Source organism: Lagenorhynchus albirostris, chromosome 11, assembly GCF_949774975.1.
Source record: "Lagenorhynchus albirostris chromosome 11, mLagAlb1.1, whole genome shotgun sequence".
In the NCBI taxonomy this organism is placed as follows: domain Eukaryota; kingdom Metazoa; phylum Chordata; class Mammalia; order Artiodactyla; family Delphinidae; genus Lagenorhynchus; species Lagenorhynchus albirostris.
Window position 1 is genome coordinate 98,650,060 of NC_083105.1, and position 23,937 is coordinate 98,673,996.

At 49.4% G+C, this 23,937-nt stretch overlaps 1 protein-coding gene across 1 annotated transcript in view; it reads left to right on the forward strand.

The window, feature by feature from the left end:
- Positions 1–23,937, forward strand: part of ANO2 (anoctamin 2) — a 334,695-nt gene that overhangs the window by 174,588 nt on the left and 136,170 nt on the right. The window contains exons 13-14 of the mRNA XM_060167142.1: positions 464–546; positions 6,693–6,797. Coding sequence (XP_060023125.1) covers positions 464–546; positions 6,693–6,797 — 188 coding nt within the window. The remainder of the gene's footprint in view (positions 1–463; positions 547–6,692; positions 6,798–23,937) is intronic.

A 23,937-nucleotide genomic window follows, 5' to 3' on the forward strand; every position in this document is an offset into this window, starting at 1 on the left:
AGATGTTACATAACCTCAGAACGAGGTGATTTGGGCCCAGAGAAGGGAAGTTGTGGTGGGGACAGAAAGATGGAGAAAAAAGTGAGAGTGCTCAGGAAGGTGCAGGAAGAGGGAACGTATAGGGAAGACGAGGTTTGTCATAAAAGACGACAAACCATCAAACCCTTCCATTCTTACTTCCTTTATCCTTCCGTTCTTCCTTCATTTATTGAGATCCGTGTTTACCCTTTTCTTATAACCTAGAAATAGGGAAAAGGGTGTGTGTGTGTGTCTCCCTTTAAATATATCTCTTGGGCTCTCCTGGATGTGGAGTATTTTGAGTTGTCCCAGCTAGAAGTTGGGGTTGGGGAAGGGAATCGATGCTTTAAAGAAAGTCCCTAAATTTGAAATTTATAAGTTTATCCTCCCTTGGGGAACCCTGAGGGTGCTCAGAATTAATAGAATTTTTTCCTTTCTTTTTAAGCTACCATGTTTCTCGAAAACTGGAAGAGATTACAGATGCGACTAGGCTACTTCTGGGATCTGACTGGCATAGAAGAGGAAGAAGTGAGTTCTCTTTGGGTCTTTGCTTTGCCCCTGGAAATAGATTGTCTTGAGTGAAATAACCGCTTACATTTGCTGTCCCGGCAGCCAAGTCACCTGCCGAGTCTCGCTGTGGCCCCTTTCCTAGCTTGGCTCCATGGGCCAAGCCAGGGTTGATGGGGACTGAGGCCAAGAGTTGAAATCCTCTCTCTTCGCTTGAGCTGTAAGACTTTGGACTTGATGGGTAGCCAGATGTCCTTGTGACCCTCTCTGGGAAAAAATGGCATGAGAAGCAAGCCTTGTGGTGATCTCGAGGTTTAACTCAGCGTTCTTCCACCTCCCGTCCTGTTGGTGCTCGAGAGCGCGAAGCCAGAGAACGCGACCCAGAGCACGGACGTGTCTGGATGCTTCTGTGAGCCAGCTGAGGGTCAGGGGGAGGCATGGGTGCTAGGTCTCGGTTGCCCTGATGCATATGGAGGAAGAAAGAACCACTGATCCAGTACCCTGTCAGCCAGGAGAGCATGTGTGAAACAGGAGCGTGAGCTAAGGGAAAGGGTAGGTTCTTCCAGAGTCTAGTTGTATGGACAGATGATTTTAAAGGATGGAACAAATTGACCTTCCCTCAGGGCTCCTTTGAGAAATAGGGCCCCCTTTGATGTCGGCGAGTTGACGATGACCAGTGTGGGCCTGGTTGCTCACGGTTCTCTTCTCCCGTGCGCTGCCATTGCCTGAACAGCAAACGTGAATATCGGATAGGGGCTCCCGATGCCCTGGGCAGTGTCGGTGAGATGCTGGGGACAGTGTCCAGAGCACCAGGGGGTGCCCCCAGTTGCCTGAGTGCCATGTGCGCAGGCTGGCTGAGAGCATGTGACAGCTTGCGGGGAGCAGACTTTTTCTGTATTCTCCCTCATTCATTGATGTGCCTCTCCTTGGACTCAGGACCTCTGGCTTTGTGACCCTGATGCTTTGTGACTAAGCGAGTGAAATCCCCAGTTTAGTCCTATTCTCAAGGCTGTGTGGCTCCCTTGTCTGTGCTGTGACATCCTCTGCTCTCCTTAAAGCTCCAAGCTGTCAGCTTGCCTTTGAGCAGGTGGGCATTCCATGACCATGGGTTGAGTTCACACATTCACTCCATCCCAGTCCTGTGCGTTAAGCAGATACCCGGAGGCTCACAGCATCAGGGTTCCGTGGCAAATGAGAGGATCTACGTATGAGTTCTCACTTCAGAGACGATACGCATTAGTTGGGAAGATAAGCAACAGAGAACAATAGAGGCAATTGCATTTCTTGGGGAAAGATGGCCAAGGTAGTGCTTCCAATCGAAAGCGCTGTGGAGGTCGGACTGTGTGGGTGATTTTGTCCTATTGGTTCGATTTGATTCTGAGGAGAAAGAGAGAGGGGAGAGAGCTGTGGCTGGGTGTGGGGAGGTGGTGGGCGCACAGGTCCTTCTCTCCTGCAGCAGGGCCTAGGAGGTCTCGAGGAAGAGAAGAAGCAGCAGCCTGGCATCCACGCCTGTGTGGGGACAGAAACAAGCTAAGTGTGTCTTCTGAGTAGCGCTGAGGAGGCCAGCAGGTCTGCCTGTGAAAGAGGAAGTGTAAACACACTCACACAGAGAAAGGCATCCGTTATGACTCAGTGCCCTTGACGTCTCAGTCCCTGGCAGGAGTGGGATGCTAAGCCATTCTGGCTTCTGCAGCCAGGTTTCCTGTTTAACCCGATGAGCCATGGTCACTTCCTGGGAGGGGCGTGATTTCAGTAACTCCTGCGCAGGCTGAGAGAGAGGCCTGGCCAAGCCTGGGTTCACCCCTGGCGCAAAGAGCTGGTCCTGACGGGCTCTCTGTGTGAGGTTACTGGGGGCGGGTCAGTTCTGCAGCATTGAGGATGTGCCCCCCACCGTGTGCAAGCCCAGGGCCAGGCGTGGTTGAGAGGAGGGAGGGCAGCTGTGTCTTTCCTTCCATGTGTTTAGATTTTGGACTCAGATGTTAAGCACGCTCTAAGTTGAGTTAAGTCTGAACGTGCACATCAGGCACGTACTGTGGGCCAGGTTTTGGTTTGGGACATGGAACTCCCTCAGGCGCGGGCTCTGAGCATCTCCAAAGGGTTGCATTCAACTAAGGGGTTGTCTGGTCTCTGAATAATTAGAATACAATGGTGAGTTTGAGAGGAATTCCTTCCGGTCTAAAAACTGTTTTGTTTTTAAATCAGGGTTTTGAAGACTGGTTGAATTTTAATGAGCAGCAAAGGGAGGAATGGGTACCCACAGGAGGAAACAGCCGACAGGAGCCTTGATCCAGGGAAGCTCAGGGTGTGGCTCAGAGGCAGCAGGATACCTGGAAGGTCTAGTTGGCTGCAGGGAACAGGGGTTGGGCTGCAGTTGGTGGGGGCAGAGCAACAAATGCAGGCTGGTGGCTAGGCCAGGGAGGGTCCCGACTGTATCTCCTCAGCTCATGGGACGGCAGGGAGAGCGGGATTGGAAGGCATCTGTGACTTGCCCTAGGCCTTAAATGAAGTGCTGTGGGCAGATTTAACCCACATTCAAATGGGGAGCAAGAGGATGCAGACACCACCTGGGCTTCGGGGAGGAGGTTGCAGGGGTCCTTGAAGGTCATCATGAGAGCTTTTTTTCTGTTTTAACCAGATGTTGTCTCCAGGTCTCAGGGATTCTGCCATGGCCAGCTGTCTGTAACCCTCAGACAGCTTCTACCCTGTGGTCTTCGCTAGGAAGCAGCCCGGGAGTAGCGGGGAGGGTGCTCACTCACACAGAGACCAGAGCCACCCACCCTCTGTCTCTCCCGCCTGGGGTGCGTGCACCACGTGGGACGCCAAGGAAAGCAGCAGGGGCGGGGCTCAAAGCAGGGAGGAGGAGAAGGGGGCTGGAGAGCCCACCGCCCGGGGCAGCAGCCCCTGGCCCAGGGGCCTCCCTGTGGAACCGGCTGGGATGGCCCAAGAGACCCCTTTGAAGGCCGTCGAAGGAGGCCTGCCAGACCTCAGGAGTCTTCACTCTGAGATGGGATGGCCTTGAGCTCAGGGGCCTCTCTTGCCCGATTCCCTGCTGCACTCAGGCCCTACGTGTCCCTGGGACCCCTCAGAGAGGGGGGTCTCGATGCAGACGTCCTCCCGTCCCTCTCTCTCCCGCCCCTGTCTACCACGTCAGGCTTAGCTGCCCTGATAGCTTCCTGTCACATAGGACGCAAGATCCCTTGCCTCCCCCCAGCACGTGGTGGCGTGCTTCTCCTCCCAGACCTCCCAGCCTCACGGGCCTGCATTCTCTCCTGGGCTCCTTCCAAGCTTTGCACCGGCTCCTCCCTCTACCTGGAAGGCTCCAGCCTCCACCTGCCCTGACCTTTCTTAGCTTTTCCATCCCAAGCAGAACGTGACCCTCCTCTGGCTGGCCTTCCCTCAATCCCCATTCTAAAGCAGCCAGCCTGACATTTCTTCTGTTGCTCTCATCCCCGCCTGCTGCTTTCTTACTTGTGGCTTTGTTGGCTTACTGTCACCTTCCTCCACTTGGAGATAAGCTCCTTGTTCGTAGCCTCAGAGCCTGAAGAAGAGCTCCCAAGAGCTCGGAACGCAGTACATGCTTTGGTAACTCTTTCTTGGAGACATTTGTTGACTGCATCTCCGGGTTTACCTCTGTTGATCAGCGAAGGCTGGTCCTGAGCTGGCCTGGGGCCTTCTTTCAGGCCAGCTCCTGAGGGGAGCAACTAGGTGGAAGTAGCTTTGCAAAATATTTCCCAGAGTCTTGGCGGGAGGGCTTATGTATTTGTGATGATTCGGCGTCAGACCCCGTCCAGGGAGGCCGTGTTTAAGGCTAGGTGTATTGGAGCCGCCCTCACGGGGTCCAGATTCTGCTCTGGCCAGGCGCTCGTTTGTCCAGGTCCCTGCCTCTGAGGAATCCTGTGACCTCACCCAACCTTCTTGGCTGCGAGCGCGAGATCCTTGTCTGACGTGCTTCGGTTGGAAAGCAGAGCAGCCTGACACTCTGCTTTGAGAGCCTCGGACTCCTGTCTGCGTGCCAAGAGCTCTCAGCTTGTTCTAAACAGATGAGGAGGGTCTGAGCTGGGGCCCAGAGTGCAGTGAAGTGGGCCACAGCCACCACCGGAGGGATGTGAGGACACTCCTCTACGTGATGTCACGTCTTCGGAAAGTCAGGGGCCGGTCAGGAGCATCTTACAGTCAGCAGGGAAGGCGCCTCAGCTCCTTTGCTGAGGATGACGGGATAGACGCACTTCTCGCTTGAAGGGCTTTAGAATCCAGAGGACGGTACAAAAAGGCACGGCTTTAGTTCTACAGTTAAAATCTTCCATAGGAATAACAGAAGAAACGCAACCAAATTTCAGAGGCCACAGCACATTTCTCAAAGTATTTCTGCTGGAGGTTAATTGCTGGAGGCGAAAGAAGTTTTGTGGGACAAGGTGGGTCGAAGAAGATTCAGCACGTGTCTTTACAGGGGAGCTTCTCAGAGCTTTTATTAGGCTCCTTGTGACTCTCGGGTGACACGTTGTATGGTATGTTCCAGTCTGTTAGACCCTGGAATCCTTTTTTAGCTAAAACCCTCCTGGCACACGCATTAGGAAATGCTGCGTTGGAGGATGGGTGAAGGGGAGAGGCAAAATGAAGTGAACTTCGCAAGCGTTGAGAGATTTCTGGGTTCTCCCCACGGTGCTAATTGCTGCGAGAAGCAAAATAATGGAGACCAGGTAGCGGATTCTTATCTTAGGATAAAAAGATTCCCACGTGCCAAACAACTAGGAAACAATAAAGGAAGATGACGTAATCAAGAACTGCGTGTCGTGTAAGCTGTAAGACTCTAGAGTATTTGAGAGGGGCAGGCTCCGCCAGCTGTGTTTCAGCAGGCAGAGCAGGTCCCACCTCCGAGGGTGGGACGCACCATGGGGCCCGCGTGATGATGGGGAGCCTTCAGAACCCTGGAATGGCTCCTCCTCTGTTATACTGGTTAGTCTTTTTTTTTTTTTTTTTTTTTTTTCTGCGGCACGCGGGCCTCTCACTGCTGTGGCCCCTCCCGTTGCGGAGCACAGGCTCCGGACGCGCAGGCTCAGCGGCCATGGCTCACGGGCCCAGCCGCTCCGCGGCATGTGGGATCCTCCCGGACCGGGGCACGAACCTGCGTCCCCTGCATCGGCAGGCGGACTCTCAACCACTGCGCCACCACGGAAGCCCTGTACTGGTTTTTCTTATTAGTCACGTGCACAGTTTCTCCTCTCCAGCATCATGGCATGTCTCGGGAAAGCCAGAGACAGGTCAGGAGTCCAGCTTGTTGGCTTTCAGACTCTCTGAGGCCTGAGCAGTGATGAGGGAATGTGTGTTCTCTGTGTCCGCTGGGAGCCAGCTCCGGAATCCCCGCCTGGGAGTTCTCGGTAAATGATGCAGGAGGCCGGGTGTACACTGTTCAGTTCTCTTTGAAGTAAGTCACGCGTCTTCCTGCTGCAGCATCTGCACTGATGGGACCGTGGTCTTTCTGATCACCCAGGCACTCGTTCCCATGCCTGGTGACTCACCCTCCAGGTTTGTATTGCTGCGTGTCCCTGCGCTGTCTCCTGAGCGTCAGCGTGCTTGCCAGTGAGTTACTCACCAAGGCTGAATAGCAAACAGGTCCAGGCAAGTGAGTTTTAAGATTCCCTGTGGGCACCTTCAACTGTGATGTTTACTGGCGGCCGTTTTTGGCTTGCAGAAGAACGGCGCAGGGAAGACGTTTGGTCCTGGCCCTGACTCCCGACTGGGGGGGCACCTCTGTTTCTCCAGCTGGGATTTGGCTCATTGCAACTTAAAGTGGAGGCCTGAGGATAGATAGTGGGATGACCAGAGGTAGCCCCCGGGCCTTTGGGCAAACTGCTGTGTGCAGCACGGGACTCCTTTTTGTATCAGCTCCTCGTTAATGCTTCGTCTCTCCTTTCTCAACCCTGGCGCCACCCCCAGGAACGTGCTCAGGTTTGGTTTCCAGTGTGGTAACAAGTGGTGTGTGTCCCCCTCTCCCGCCACAGTGTGTCCCTGGTCTCGACGCCTCGTGGTTGTGTGTAGTGTGGCAGCCCTTGTCCCATAGCATCTGACCCCGTGACCTGACTTCCTGTCCTCGTGGTGTCTGGCCATAGCCCGCGGGCCAAGGTGGCCCTCCGCCTGTTTACTAACCACTCTGTGACTCTGGCTTTTAGGAGCACCCCCGGCCTGAGTATGAAACCAAAGTCCGGGAGAAGATGCTGAGGGAGAGCGACAAGTCTCTGGTCCAGAAACTGGGAACCGGTGGGACTGAGGATGCGGTAAGGTGCTGGTACCTGGTGCTTGCTTTCCTTTATTTTTCTTATGATCCTATTGTCATTTCACTGGGAATGCCATCGCGGATGGAGACTGGGCTGTGAGAAGGGCCGACAGCGGTGGGACAGGACGGAAAGAGAGCATGACGTCTCCCCGTGTCCCGTGGGCAGAGGTTGTGGGGAACAGGCCCCTCCCATGACTTGATTTCTCTCTCCTTCCCGGGTGGTCATGTCTGGATGAAATGGGAGAGCAGGTCGGGAAAGAAAGAAACCGTTTCAGACCTGGGTCCTCTGGGCTCTTGTCACCTACACGTCGAATAGCAGTAGCAACCACTGCCAGACCAACCAGCGCAATGACAGCCAACCTTCATTCAGTCCTTGCTGCGGGCCAGGCACCGTTCTCGGCGCGTTGTATCATTTTACTCTCGAACTAAATTGATGAGGCTGGAACAATTTTTCTGTAAATGAAAACTAATGAAGAAAGGTATGTCCGCAGCTTAAGTCGTTGGCCAGAGGTCACCCAGACAGTGCAGCTTAAGTCGTTGGCCAGAGGTCACACCAGACAGTGATCTGGGATTCCAACCCAGGTGAGTCTCTGACAGTCTGGGCATCTAACCGCTATGCAAGGATACATCGAGAAATGGCCCTTGGGGCCGGCAGAGGCCATGCCGGTATGTGCCTGAGCTGCTCATACACTCTCCCTCACATTTCATTCTCTCTGGCTGGGCCTCCAAAGTGCGGAGGTGATCGTGCGTCGTATTTCTGAGTTTTACGGTGACATTCAGACATGGAAACAGAGCTTCAGGGTCTGTGCTGTGATCTGTAAATACTCGCAGTGCCTGTGAGGTGGGGGGCTCCTCTTTGGCACCGCCGGTCTCCTCTGAGTGCCACCCTTTTTTGAAACCAAGAGTGTGTGTGTGTGTGTTGATGTCTTTCCTAATCTGGTTCCTGAAAAAATTCAACGAGATCGACAATCTGTTGTTTTTACACGTGTCTTTTCTCCATCTTGGATTCGAATTAAAATTTCATTTAATTTTACATTCTTTAAGTTGGAGCCATTCATGTTAACATGCAAATTTATTCAAGCACCAATACGGAGAATGTGGTGTTTTTAAGCCCAGAATACTAGCTGTCTTTCTTTCTTTCTGTCTTTTTTTTTTCCTTTAAGAAAGCAGGACTTAGAAGAGAAAGGGGGTGGCTGTCTAAGTTATTATTTCCCTAGAAAAAAGTAAGTCCAAGACCGCCAGTTATTTGGGGAAAAAAAATGAATTCATTCTTAGGAAAGAGTAATCATCACCATCACCCTCATCAGAAAGCAAACATATTGTGTCCTGTCGGGTTTGGCAATCCTATGCAACCTTCTTTCTCCACCCCAGGGCAATATACAATGGATAATTTTATGGAAATCACATGTAACTTTTAATGACCACTGCCTCAATTAATTTTAATTCCATAGACGGGAATGCCGAGGAGCTGGAATTGTGTACACTGAGGCTGTGGTTCTGATATAAACACTGCTTGGATATATTATATGCATGATAGGTCAGATAACTTTCAGGGACCATGAATAATTGAAAAACATCTGAATGCATTCTGAATGATACATATGTTTACGTGTTAGCATTCAACATCTATTTTCATTACACTGTTGAGAACGTAAAGCTCAAAGCATCTAATGCCTTATAGGCACTGGGGGGAAAATGACCTTCCCAAATGAGCAGCGTAGGATAAAAATGGCCTGGAATTTGATTGTCAGCGTCCTTCTTGTGTTCCCTCCATTCTGTTAATACTGGAAATGCTTCTGTTCTTGCTGTAAGTCTAGCCAAGGGTGGGAGATGAAGGGAGGAGCACATGTTGCTGTCTGATGGGAGGGATGCTTCTCTTGCCTACTGGAAGGGTTGAGGTCAACGCCCATGGCAAGACAGGGCTCTAGGGTGGGATATTTAGGAAAGACACATTCTTCTGGGAAACAGACAAGGACCAAGAATCAAAGTCTAGATGATAGTCCTGGATGTGCTTCCTTCATCCCAGAGGCTCACTTTGGTTCTGCCTTCTTTGTAACCCTGAGGCTTCATGTCCCATCTCTCTTTATATTCCTTCCTCTTGAATGATAAAAGCTACCATTTATCGAGGCCCAGATGGTAGAGAAAATTACCAAAGACCACATAGCTAGTGGTGGGAGAGCCAGCAGTCACGCCGCTCCACCTCATCCCCAAGGCCCATTGCTTCTCAAAAAAATTCTTTTAAAGGTATCAAGTTCATGTTATTTTTTTTTATTTACTTATTTTTAAAATTTTTTTATGTTTTTTGCGGTACGCGGGCCTCTCACTGTTATGGCCTCTCCCGTTGTGGAGCACAGGCTCCGGACGCGCAGGCTCAGTGGCCATGGCTCACGGGCCCAGCCGCTCCGCGGCATGTGGGATCCTCCCGGACCGGGGCTCGAACCCGCGTCCCCTGCATCGGCAGGCGGACTCTCAACCACTGCGCCACCAGGGAAGCCCATCAAGTTCATTTTATAAAACTTCTTTGTAAGTGATTTAATTCTCAGACCATAACATTCACCCATTTAAATGATACAATTTGATGGTTTTTAGTATATTCACAGTTTTGTGCTTTCATTCCCACAATCTAAGTTTAAAATATTTTTTATCATCTTAGAAAGAAACTCTCTACCCTGGGAGGCAAGTAATCTATTAATACGTTCTGTTTCAGTAGGTTTGCCTCTTCTGGACTTCCATGTAAATGAAATCATGCAAAATGTCGTATTTCTCCTCTTTCACTTAGCAGAATGTTTTCATGATTCATCCATGTTGTAGCTCTGTCTGATCTTCATTCTTTTTTATTGACAAATAATATTCCATATTTTGGATACTCCCAATTTTATTTGTACATTCATCAGTTGATGGACAGTTGGATGGCTTTCACTTTTCGGCTGTTATGAACAATGCTGCTATGAACATTTGTGTACCAGGTTTTGGGAGCATGTACGTTTTCACATCTTTTGGAAATATACATAAGAGTAGAATTACTGGGTCATACGGAAACTCTGTGTTTAACATTTTGAAGGACTGCTGTAATATTTTTCAAAGGGGCTTCACCATTTTGCGTGCCAACCAGCACTGCATGAGGGCTCTTAATTTCTCCACATCCTCACCAACACTTGTTATCTGTCTTTTTTATTTTATCCATTCTAGTTGCGTGCAGCAGCATTTCCCTAAAGGATGTTGAACATCCTTTCGCGTGCTTCTTGGCAGATTTTATGGCTTCTTTGGAAAAATGTCTATTCAAATCCTTTGGTCATTTTTAAAGGTGGGTTAATTGTCTTTTCATTACTGTATGAAGAGTTACTTACATAATCTGAACACCAGTCTCTTATCAGATAATACGATTTACAAATATTTTCTCCCATTCTGTGGATTTTTAAAATTTAATTGATGATACAGTTTGCTGCACAAAAGTTGTTTTTTTTTGGGTTTTTTTTGCGGTACGCGGGCCTCTCACTGTTGTGGCCTCTCCTGTCGCGGAGCACAGGCTCCGGACGTGCAGGCTCAGCGGCCATGGCTCACGGGCCCAGCCGCTCCACGCGCATGTGGGATCCTCCCACACAGGGGCACGAACCCGCGTCCCCCGCATCGGCAGGCGGACTCTCAACCACTGCGCCACCAGGGAAGCCCCCACAAAAGTTTTTTGATGTAGTTCAATTTATCTGTTTTTCCTGTTGTCACTTGTGCTTTTGTGTTATATCTAAGAAACCACTGCTTAATCCAGTGTCATAGAGATATACTGTCAGGGTTTCTTCTAAGAATTTTACAATGTTAGCTCTTACATTTAGGTCTATGATCCATTTTGAGTTAACTTTTGTGTATGATATAAGTAAGAGGTCCAAATTCATCTTTTGTCTGAATATTTAGTTTTTCCAGCCCCATTTGTTGAAAAGATTATTTTCTCCACTGAATTATCTTGTCAGCCTCATCAAAAATCAATTCACCATAAATGTAAGAGTTCATTTCTGGGCACTCAATTCTATTCCATTAATCTATATGTCTGGCCAATACCACATTGTCTTGATTAATTACTGCACCTGTGTAGTAAGTTTTGAAATTGGAATGTGACTGAATTTGTGCTTCTTTTCCAAAATTGTTTTGACAATTCTGGGTGTCTCGCATTTCCATATGAATTTTATGACCAGCTTGTCAATTTCTGCAAACAAAGCAAGATGGAATTGTTGATAGGGATTGAGCTGAATCTGTAGATTAATTCAGGCAGTAGCACCTTCGTAACAGTGGTAAGTCTCCTAATCTATGAACATGTTATATCTTTCCATTTCTTTAGATCTTCTTTAATTTCTTTCAAAAATGTTGTATAGTTTCAGAGTACAGGTCTTGCACATCTTTTGTTAAATTTGTTCATAATTGTTTTATTCTTTTCCGTGGGATTGCAAATATAATTTTCTTAATTCCACTTTTGGATTGTTCATTGCTAGTATATAGAAATATAGTTGATTTTTGTGTGTTGATTTTATATCCCACAGCTTTGCTGGACTCATTTATTAATTTTGGTAGTCTTTAGTGGATTCTTTAGGGTTTTTTCTATTTATAAGGTCATGTCATCTTGAAGAGAGATCGTTTCACTTCTTCGTTTCCCAGCCTGGTTGCATTTCTCTCTCTCTCTCTCCATCCTCCGCCCCTTCCCCCTTTTCTTCCCAGGTGCCCTGACTAGAATCTCTTGTACAATGTTGAATAGAAGTGATGAGAATTGACTTCTTTGTCTTAGCCTTTCACCATTAATTATGATGTTAGCTAGCTGCGACCTATCGCTCTTTAACTCTCTCTGTAAGGCTCCCCTAAGGAGAATTCACGTCATATCACCGGGTGGCCAAGCCCATCTCAGGTCTCTCCCGTTTCAGCTGTCACGTGGGGAGATTGGATTGTAGCCTCTGCAGTTCTGAGAGTCGGTACTTTTCTTTGCTGATGTGAAAGAATCATGTTGGTCATTAGCCCATAACTTCGGGGGACAGGCAGTCTCTTATTTATTTTAGGTGGTGGTAATTTGGCCATTTTAATATCTACTGTTATGATTTTCAAGGGTGTGGGCACAGAGAGGTTAGTAAAATAGTGAGGTTAGAAGTAATATTTATGGAGTGCTCACTCTGTGTGGGTCTTTACAGGTTTTATTTCATTTAAGTCTCAAAACCATTATTATTCCAATTTTATATGTGAGGAAACTGAGGCTTATTTATCTAGAAAGAAGGAACTTGCTCGGTGCTTGTGTATGGCCAGACGGTCTGACTCAAGAACAGTGATCATGATCTCTATGCTTCTCTGCGTTTAGAGTGTTTGCCCCTCAACAGATCCTCAGACACCTGTGAAGAATCATGGGTTGGTTCTCTTCCTTATTCTAAAGGCAGGAAGGAACGTGGTATTTGTTGGAAAGAAGGGTACGAGACAACCAGCGACCCTACATTTTCTTTAGTGGTTTTGTGTAAACTGTGGTGGGCTGACGCTGTATTTCCACCAAGGACACCAGTGAGTAGAATTAGCTCAGTTTCCAGCAAAAGGTTCAACAGACAGTAGGGAGCCTTGGGGACGATAAACACAGAGATATATTGTGTTTCCGAGGAAGAATATGGAGCTGGAACGTCTAATAAGAGAATAGGCTGGTTTCACTTATTTATTTATTTTTCTCCTGGATTAGTTGGAATCTTTTCTGGAATAGTTTATCCTGGACAGATTTGCAGTTTTCCTCAAGTTTCCCTCCAGGGCAAGATTTTTCTCTGTCCATACAAGATGAGGACGCTCTGATTTGGCAACAGCTGGCAAGGTGCTGTGGCTGGTGGGATTGGGGGGTGGTCCTGATCTCTGCCTCTCACCCCTCTGACCCTTCTCATCCCAGACATAACTCCTTTCCTTTAATATAATTCGTGCCAGTGAGGATGTCATCAGAAAACAGAGCTCCTGCCCCAGAGTTCAAAAGAGGTAAAAGAATCTGAGGAACTAATTATAAAGCTGTTAGGATTGGGGAGATCAAGGCAGACAGGCTGGTGAGGCGAAGCCAAGCTTAGCAGCAGGAGGGGGCCGCTCCCACTCTTAGGAAGGACCAGGAGCGAGGTGGTATCACCAGAACCCGGTGGGTGCCGGTGCCCTGCCGGAGGTGCAGCTCCTTCTGGAGATGCCGTCTGAAGCAGGTAGAGGGGGTGGAGGAGAAACACCCTGAATTTCCGCCTCCTGCCTTTGAGTCGAACGCCAGTGCCCCCCGTTGGCCAAATCTAACCACAAGTCAGTTGATGAAGCACTCCGGGAAATCCGGTTTTTAGGCTTCAGCACCTGGCAGAGGAAAGGAACGGCGGGGCGGAGCTCCAGGGGGCAGTGGCAAAGGACTGGTACAAAGGTCCAGTCATGAGTCAGCATCACTTTGGGACCTGCTAGCCACTGATCGATCACTTACGCCAGGTCCTCCCACTGGGGAGTTGAGAGGCTGTTGGAGGATAAAAATGTGGCAGAAAGCACAAGAATGCTGCCCAGTGGCACGAGGAAGGGACACATGAATGGTCAGGGACTCTGACCGGTCCCGGGCTGTTGAGGACGTTCATGTGAGTGGGGTGGGTGTCCTGTGTGTGTGTGTGTGTGTGTGTGTGTGTGTGTGTGTGTGAGACACAGGTGGGCTCAGATACCTGAAGGCTTCAGTGGGGAGGGCAACCGTATTTTTGTGTCAAGGAGCAGGGAGCACGTGACAAGCTGGGAGATGGCACTGGTGGGTCCTGAGAGCGTCCTCTACAAAACCTGTCACTAAAGGGACTGTAAAGCGAAATCCCACTGAACTAGTCCCAGGAGCTCACCTCCCGGGACTTGCCGCTTATCCAGGGCGGGCCTGGAGCCGCCTGCAATGCTGCGTTTAATGAACGTTTTATGGGGAACAGTCACCAAGAGGAGGCCCGTGGATGGACGGGTGTTAACTTACTGCTCAGCGCACCACCCTGGGGACAATTATTTCCAAACAAAAGTCATCTAAAGTTAAAGTATTGAAACATTTACGACACATGCCAATGTGGAATAAATTAGGCATCGTTGAGGGCCTTTGCTGGGAGGCTGGACGACAGCAGGAGGAGGCTGGGGGCTGTCACAGCTGGGGAGCAGGGCTCAGGGTTCCCGTCTGGGGGACCGAGGGGCGTTTTTCAGAATGTCCTGTGGAACAGAGTTCCCTGCGGCCCTCCTTTGGAGGCATTCGAAACCTAATGACCATTGGAGGGTCAAAAAAAAAAAAGAAATAATGATTCTCCATAGTTCTCTCAGACTTTTCTTAGGGATGAAGAAGGTTCCTCGATGGCAAAGGGAAACCTGGGAACAGAAAGGGACTTAATTGGGTGGAGCATCACATAGCGAGGAGCTGCGGGAAAGCCGGACCCTGGGCCCGTTTCTGGAAACGTTGATTTGCATCAGAGCCCACGGCTTCTCCTCCTGTTCGTTCTCTGCTGTTCCGTGGGCTCTCAGCGTGAAGGCTGAGCTCTGCACCTTGGGGCCGGTCTGGGTCTCCATCCTCACCCACAGTCCTCGGGAACTGACGGAATAACCGGTGGGAAGGAGGCCAAAGGGCAGCCAGAGGAGCTGGGCCCGGGGCTCTCAGACCAACCCCTGGATGGGCAAGCACTGACCGAGGCCTGGTCAGCTCTGAAACCCTGCCATTGACGCCGCTTACCCCGAACTTCTCATGTTTGCTAAGAGGGACAGTGAAGCAGGTCACTCTGTACAGTGTAGCTCCCTGGGTGGAGCACAGCTTGCAAAGTAGACCTGCTATCGAAGGCCGCCCCCAGCAATTTTATGTACTTTCTTTTTTATTAATGTAATTTAATTTTATTGATTTGTTTATTGATTATTAATTTTTATTCATTGTTTCCAGTTCTGGCTCCTCCGTTTCTGTCTGTCTGTCTCTCCAGCTCTCATTCTGCCATCTCTCAGGGAGTGCCCCCCCTTCGCACCCATGGTTCCCCCCTACCCCTCCCCGGGGCATCCTCACCCAGGGAAATGGGTCAGTGAACCAAGGAGCAGGGAAGTGGACGTGGCCGGGGACTGGTGAGTCACCCGCTTGACTGCAAAATGGGGGCATCGTCTTAGGAGGAGCTGAGGACTTGAATTGGGAATTTCAGGGCTTGGCCTCCCTCTCCCTCACTGGGGGTGGGGGGTCCGGCCCCAGGCAGGTGGGGACGTGCGGACCTTGCCAGTTGCCTCCGGGCAACAGCTCCAGACCGGCCAAGGGACAGAGGCATCTCTGCCACAGCAGCAAACGAGCTGGGAGTGGAGCAAGCAGAGTCCCCGGGAAGCCCCCAGGGACGCTGGCTGCCACCCCGGGAATCAGTGTGGAAGGAAGTGAGGAAGGAGGGAAGTTTCCTAAGAAGGAGCCTCTGCACGGAATCTAGCACTGGCAGAAGGGGGGTTGAAGGCTGAGTTGGTGTGTGGGTACGTTATCATCGCAGGGGTTTTACTTATCACCATATAAATTTTACATGAGAACATTCTTCTCAAGACAAATCCCACATTACAGATAAAAGCCAAGTCTCCCTGGACTGCATCTCTCCCAGTGTTAAGTGTCCCCCTAGAGAGAGCTACGGTTAGCAGCTTGGCTTGTACCTTTCCAGACCTTTCCTCATGCACTTTTATTCTTGTATGAACCTGTGTTTGCTTTGGTTATGGGTTTCTTTACACACACACACACACACACACACACACACACACACACGCACGCACATTCAGGAGAGAGCCATGAACAAATGGACTCATTATGTCAAGGAAGTTTCTTAAGTGAGGAAGACTGTTTCCCAAACTTTGCCCCCCCAGGGCACCCCAGCGTGCCACAGGGAACTCACAAAAGTCGTGATGTTTTTAAACGCCTCTGAGGGCGGTCCAGCGGTACTTGGCATCTGTCAGACACTGCAGGAGCCGCCACCCCAGCAGGGTCAGCGCTAAAACGCAAGACATGCCCACCAGCATCACCGCGTCTCAGAGAAGCCAGGTTTCCTGCGACAGCAGCACAGCTTCTGCACAAAGTTATTGTGAAACCGAGGATGCAAATGTCAGGCCCAAAGGGATTCCCGGGAGGGAGGAGCCGGATGTGTCCTGCAAGTGGACACATCCCTTTAGTGAGGAATTAGGGTGAAGAATGAAATAAAAGATCAGTTTTTCTTTCAATTTCTGTGTATTTTTTCCTAAATGGCTACTAGGCTATCTGGGCATGAATACTTACTAAGTTATTTGGACTTAACTCCTCCCCGAGTGGAACCTTTAAGTCTTTTTTTTTTTTTTTGCAGCCGAGGGCAATTGCGTAAACATGACGGAGCTGTTAAGGGTACAGGGAACTGAAAACGTTTGGGGACTCCTGCTGGGTAAAAGCTTTCTGGCCATAGAGGCTTAAGAGTGAAGGAGACGCCAAGGGCAGAGAAGTTTAAAAAGATACATAGAGAGTTTCAAAGAAGCAGAAATTTACTTGGGGGCAACGCTGTGGCAAAGTGTGTGCAGAGGAAGTGCGGGTGGGCCAGCTCCTTGCACACTGGCTCCTGGGCTTCTCACCCGCCCCTCTCGTGGGCCTCGGAGGGGATCTGCCCCAGCATCTTCTCCCTCTATCTCTTGACTATTTCTCTCTCTTTCTCTCTGCCTGTGTGTGTATACGTGTGTGTGTGTGTTAGGAGGGGACTGACGGTTCTGATTATGGACATCCTGTAAAATCCATGAGATTTAAAAATACACCCGACAACTCCTTATCCAGAAGACTTTGCTTGACTTACAGTCTCCGGGTGGCTCTGGCTTCACAGAGAAGGATGCCAGAGGAGCGTGGAACGCGCCCATAAACATCTCCCTTTGTGGAGCCTGTGAATTATCCGTTCCAAGGAGACGCTTCGCAGGTGGCCCAGGCCATCAGATGGCGGGGGCCCGGGGGCTCTGGCCCTCTTCAGCTGACAGCCCATTCTCAGCAGCAGAAGTCCCGGCTAAAATAAGACCTTCTCCTGTGCTCAGTGTGTACATTTCTGCTGGCCTGCGTCTATATTAAGACGTTACAAATAAGGAGAGTCCCAAGGCCTGGGTTATGGAGGAGAAGCTGGGGACAGTCAGGCAGCCTGGGAAACGAGAGTGCAGTGGGACGGTGGGGGGCCGGGCGGAGCAGCGGGTCTGCCTCCGAGCTAAGGCTGGGCAAAGTCGCCATGGTATTTCAGACCAGACCCTCATGGAGAACACAAGGCCCAAATATGTGCAAGGATGGGGAGTGTTGGAAGAGCCAAGTGGCTCACAGAGGCCAGCACATAGCATTGGGATGTGTGATGTTTGCCACGATTGACTCGCAGTTTGGACTTTTCTTCTCTCGTCTAAATGATTTTTCCATATACGGCCCGAAGCGCGTAAATTAAATCCGTCTTTTGCTGCCCGGGCCGAGGTCATTATTTCACGTCCCTAGAATTCACTGAAGCACACACGAGCCTGTCAGCGTCCTTTGCTCTCTTGCCCTTCATGTGCCGGAAAAGTCAAAGTGTTGGTTTAAAAAATTCCTCCAGCGCCAAAAGGTGCTCTGGCTCCGTGTCCAGAAAGGCGCTTTCAAAGAAGACAGGTGGGACGGCTCTTCTGTGGACGGAGAGGCTCCCAGACTGTGCCCTTTCAGCACTGATCTCCTGAGCTATGAGGTCGCAGGGCCTCCGTCTCCGTAAACCACTGAGGCCTGGCAGACAGGCTCCCGCTGGCGAGCAAGGATGTCTGCACAGCACCTGCCCCATCGCCCAGTGGACGCAATGTGCTTGTAGACATTGCTTTCTTCACTTTCACGAAGAATAAGGAACTAGGAAGAAAAGGAAAAAAGGTCCTTACTTTAGGTTGCTTCAGATGCAGATCCTGAGTCAGTGATGCACGTGCAAAATTGATGCGGGAGGGGGAAACCCCGGCAGTGGAGCGGGACAGTGACGGAGCAGAGAAGGCTGAGAACAAAGGGCACGTCGTCAGTCATGTTACCGGTGTGGGCAGCTGGCTCATCATTTCCCTGAGAAATTCTGGGAGCTGACCTAGAACATGCACGTCACAGTTCTACTGCCCGAGGGGTGAGAAGCTGGGTGTACGCTAGTTCCACCAGTCACCACTGAGGGAGGCTCCAGGTGGTGTGTGTGTGTGTGTGTGTGTGTGAATTCCCCTGCACTTCTGGCCTGCTTTGAACATGCACGTGAGCAGAAAAGGCTCAGGCCGCCAAAACAGTCTTCAGGCAAAGCGATCCAGAGGCTGCCAGTTGGAAGTTGGATCTCTCCACTCGATGGTAAGGCTCATGGAACTTTGGGGCTGACACCCGCAGTATCAGGATCCCAGGTCCTAAAGTGCTTCCGGTAAGATCTAGCCAGAAAGTCAGGAGCCCAGGAGTTCAGCAGAGGGCATTTCGTACAGGGAAAGTTAATTCAAAAGGTGTCAGGATTGCCAGCAAGCTGAACAGGGGTGGTGAAGCAACACAGAGGTCAGTAGCGGCTGGGGCTGGGAAGCCAGGGCGGGAGATGGTGTCCCCAGAGCCCAGGGCCAGGGCCACCTCCTGGGAATGGAGCCCTGGTCGAAGCTGTGTGCTAGGAGATGCCAGCCAGGGAAGGGCAGGCCACAGCGGGCACCGGAAGGATGGAGGAGGTGCAGCCATGGCATGAAGCAGATGGACAGACAGGGGGAATACTCTGGATTCTCCTTTCCGTCCACCTGCCAGTCTCCCTCCAGTACCTCCCTGATCTGAATCTGGCCGGAAGCCAGTTGGCCAGGGAGTCTGGGAAATGTGTCTTCAGGGACCACCGCTCCTACATTATGAATTAGAGGAACGGGCAGATCTGAGAGGAAGCAGGCTAGGACTGGCACTGGTCACAGCCCTGACATAATCCCATGCCTTCTTCTTCCAGTTCCACCCCTCTGTCTGCTCCATGACTCTGTTGGGTTTGTCACCCCCAAAGCAGAATCTGGGAATGTCTAAGGAGTTTGGAGGGACTCCATTTTGGGAAGGCATCGGTGATCAGTGGGGGGACACACTCTACACCCTTGTTTGCCCCTGTTCTGAAGTTTCCTAGGGCTGTTCCTGTGCCTTTTGTTCTGCTATTCAGCCACTGAAGGACCTTCAGTCCCTTGCCTGCATCCTGGGGGGTCATTGAGGAAGCACCATATCTTTTCAGTTATGTTGTAATGTATTTGACATGTAGCATTGTGTAAGCTTCAGGTGTGCAGCGTGTTAATTGGATACACGTATATCATAATATGATTGCCATTGTAGCAGTAATTAGCACCTCTGTCATGTTACCAAATTATCCTTTGTTTTCAGTGGCTGGAATCATTAAGTTCCAGTCTCTTAGCAAGTTTGATGGTTATGATACACTATTGTCGTGTATACTCACTGGACTGTGCATTAGATCTCTAGGGCTTATTAACTGTGTGCTGCAAGTTTGTACCCTTAAACAGCATCTATCCTATCCCTCTACCCCCCATCCCCTGCTAACCACCATTTTACACTTGGTTTTTATGAATTTGGCTTTTTCAGATTTCCCATATAAGTGATACCATGTAGCACTTACCTAACTTCATCTGACTTATCTCACTTAGCATAATATGCAGAAGGTCCATCTGTGTTGTCACGAATGGCAGGCTGTATTTCTTTTTCATGGCTGAATAATATTCCATTATATATATATATTCCATTAGATATAGATGTGTATAATATACATATTATGTAGACTTCACATACTCTTTATCCATTCATCTGTTTAAGGGCACTTACGTGGTTTTCATATCTTGGCTGTTGTGAATAACGCGTCAATGAACAGGGGGGTGCATATATATCTTTGAGATCCTGTTTTCATTTCCTGTGGGTATATACCCAGAAGTGGAGTTGCTGCATAGATGGTAGATCTATTTGTAATTTCTTGAGCAGCCTCTGTATTGCTTTTTACAGTGTCTGCACCAATTTACATTCCCACCAACAGCGCACAGGCTTCCCTCTTCTCCGCACCTTTGCCAGCAATTGTTATTGCTTGTCTCCTAGGTGGTGGCCATTCCAGCAGGTGTGAGGCGGTATCTCACTGTGGTTTTGATTTGCATAGGAAGCCCCACATCTTGAATGCACCCTTTTGTCTGTTGAATTCTCCCTTAGGCTTGCCAACGTTTGGGTCTTGCTCTGCGTCAGTGAGGTAGGTTTGCTCACATTTTGAAGGACATGTTTCAGAGCCTGGAGCACGCTGCATTTTTTTTTTCTCTCCCAAGTTATTGCCATTTGGACATGTTGGCTTTTATCTGTTCAATAAGACAAAATGTCAGCATTACTAGAACGAGCAATCTGAATAGTTGCTAACCTTTTCCCTCCTCCTCTGCCCACCCTGAGAATTCCCCATGCTTTCAGTGGTTACTTCGTTCCCTCTCCCAACCTCCTGGAAACAGGCATGTCCACGTTATTTCAGACGGGGCAGCCCAAATGAGACCTTGATTATGTACAAGGCCCACAGCAAAGCTAATGCCAGTCCCCACTTCTCTGGTTACCTCTCTTGAGTTGGGTTCACTTACTTAATAGTTTGTACTTAATACGTAATACACCCAAGAACGTAGTGATCCCTATTTCTATTTTTTTAAACATCTAAGATAAGATCACTAGGTGTATTTAATATTCATAGGCTACCACCTGCTATGAGAATGACATCCCGCTATCCCAAGCAGGCCAGATCTGGAGTGCAAGGTGAACTGTACACTGGAATGGGGTCAGTGGAGGTGCCAACCCAGAGGCAACGAGAAGTAGGTCCTTTGATTGGAGCGGTGAGCAGAGGCTGCTGACTTCCTTACATGCCTTACACCGTCTTCACATTTGGGGAGCTAGGAGCAGAGTGGCACAGGGAAGGAGGTGATCCATGATTTAATGGGCCTTCCATACCTGTAATCTCTGTGAAAAAAACTTCTTTGAAGGGAGAAGCCCCAAACCCACTCCCTTTGGGCCTTTCTTATTTCTGTTATCTTGGCTTGCAGCTGAAATCCCTGAAGTGTGTTCAGAGGAGAGTCTGTGAAATGCAATTGCGTATCTCTGGGCCTACTCGGGCATTCCATTTCCTCTGACAAATGAACACTGGCTTGTCCTCTGACTGGCGGGAGATGAGAAAAGGTAGAGCAGTATCCCGAGCCTTGAGGGATACCCAGGGCCTCTCTGCAGCTCCCCACTGGTCCTCACGGCGGTCACGTCCTTTCCCAGTGTTGGAAGCCGGCTGCAGCACAGCCTGAACTAAGTGCTGGCCTTTGCAGAGGGACAGCTCTTCCCACCAGTCACTCCTCAGCCACGGATTGTCCAAAGTCAGCTCCTCGTCTGGGAGCTTCTGTTGCTTTTTCTCAGCAGTACTCATGTTGTCCCGGCAATACCACATCCAGGATTTTCTGCATCAGGATTTTACTTCCGCTTGGTCTAAGGCTGGTGGGCCTGTACTGAGGATTTCCATGGCATGTTTCGAGCATTTACATCCCCGTGGTGGAGCTACATAGCCCTGGAAGGGTTGATACCCACCCAGGGCCAAGCCGTCCTGCTCATCAGTGACCCAGAGTTTGCTCAACTCTGGGACCGTTGGACCCAGCCTCATGGTCCCCCAGGAAGGCCAGACGAGGGGGTGTGCAGTTGACATCCAGTTCATTTTTATTATAATGGTGCACAGTCTACCAGCCAACTTCTGTAACTTTTACGCTGAACTTGGGCATCTGCATTGAGTTTAGAGACTTCGCAGCAGGACGTTTGCCCTGGAAATGTCCTCAGCCAGATATTTTCACTCCTTAGGGTGGGGCGACTCCCATCCAGGAATCTCAGAGACCTTGTCTATGAACATGAATGAATGAATCCTCCCAACACCACGCTCTTCGCCAGCTGGATTATTCTAAGGGAAGTGACCAGCTCAGGGGCCTGTAGTGAGTCATGAAAGATCTCGCTCGGAACCAGAGAGTTTGGACTTTCAGGGCCCTGGGTGGAGTCAGGGACCGCTCTGGACTCTTCCACCCCCAGTACTTGGAGTGTCAGGATGGGGGGTCAGCAGTCAGCACAGAAACTCTGGGATGCCTGGCTGCCTTCCAGCTCAGCGCCTCCCCCTTCAGTGCCTTCCTCACCAGCCCCCTCAAACCATGGCTTGGTCAAATTAAGTAACTTTTGTTTTTTCAGTATATACAACTAATAGATGCTAAATGTAGAAATTCTGAAAAGGGAAGTATAAAGAAGAAAAACAATTCATCCAATTTTTCATCTCCTAGAAAACCTATTATAACCCTCTTTTTAATGTATATTGTCACATGGTTGAGAAAAATCAACTGTATATTTAATTTTATATTACGATTTTTGTCAGTCTGAGAACAAGTCCCAATCTTATTAAATACCATTCTTGAGCATCCTTTCAATGATTGCATAATATTTCGTCATATGGACGCATTACAGTTTTCTTAACCTTTCCTTACCCTGTAGTTAACGTAGGATGAACGTACAGGTTTTTTTCCTGAAACTTGGGTTATTTGGATTAATACATCATATGAATGTATCCCAGTTCTCTTAGTCTTTACCTTATGGTTGAACATATGATGACCATACTCGTGCTTGTTATTTCAGGCGGAGGAGGGTTGCGGGTATTTCAGGAGGGTTCTATTAGTAGGAGACATTGCTGGAAGCTCAGGATCTTTACTCAGTTCCTGGTTTCCTAACTGCACATGTTTTTGGGCTCGGTGCGGGAGCCATGTGGACGCAGCCCTTGCACGTGACCATAGAGGCAGCTTCACCGTCATTGCCTGTCTTGCTGCTGCTCCGTCGTTCACTGTAAATGAAGCCGGGTTGGGTCACTTAATTCATATCCTAGGGCTCTTCCATCGAGCGGGTACGCCTCTGGGAGAGCGGGAGGCCTTTGTTCTTCTTGTGTGGGTGGCGGGCAGAGCAGATGTTCTGGCGTATAGGTGGGCCATTCTCTTAGGCTCCGGGGTTCGGTTCTGGTCAGGGAGCCATTTCTCACATCCCGGGAATCGGTGGGTTCCTTGTACCAAATCCTGGAACTGTTCACATCTTCCGACCCCACCGTTAATGTGGAAAAATGATTCTGGGGCAGTGGATGGATCGTGAGTGGCTTCTCCAATGAAGATATTCCATCCGTTGAACTGAGGCCAAGTTTTGGCAGGGAAATCAGTGGGACAAATCGTGAGCTCCGGTTTTAGCTCCAAGAGGAAATGTGTCCTGGTTGGTAAATCATCAACCAAAAAAGCATGAAACCGCTTGTGATAACTTAAACTTCTGGAAGCAATTTAGAGGGCAAGTAGGGTCACTCTGACTTCCGAGAAAGGGAGAGGATTTCTTGTTGTTGAGATGACAATTTGTTTTTCTTCCAGCTTTCCAACATGTACACACAAACAATGTTGGCCTATGGAAAATATTACTAATCCACAGAAGAGCACTTCATACATACTTTAATACGATGTTCTTTACTTTAGTGCCATTTTTCCTCTGACTAGGAACTCCCTGATAGTCACTTTATCTCCCTGTAATACCAAGGGTGGACCTTCACACCCTTTTGATGACTCACGGAAATGCAGTATTAGCCCCTAAACTGATCTAGGAGGGCTCTTTGGATGTGGAGTGCATTTGGTGTCTTCCCCATCTTTGCTTTTCCAATCATATGTAGTTTAGGATAGTGGCTTCTTATTACTTCACGCTGTGATCCTAAACTGGGCACCTTTGAAATTCAAAAAATGTGAATTCTTACTCAGAGTTAAAATAAGTAGATCTCATTAAAACAGAAGAAGAGGAAGGAAAGGGATGGGGAGGAGGAAGGACTGTAGGTACCACTCGTGGATAACAGCAAGCACCATAGTATAACCCCATTCTTGGGACTTCCCTGGTGGTCCAGTGGTTAGGGCTCCCAGCCTCCACTGCCGAGGGCCCAGGTTTAATCCCCGGTCGGGGAACTAAGACCCTGCAAGCTGTGTAACGTGGCCAAAAAGAAAAAAAAAATGACCCCATGTTATTAACCCCATATTGTAAAATAATCTCCATGTTTTTTAGCCTTTATTCCATAAATGGAGTTTGGGAGCTATTTCCAGGTCTCTGGAGGCCCAGGTAACAAAACAAAGCTGGCGGTGGCACCCAGCCGGTCAGCCTCGGGTTGGCGGATGTTTCTTGG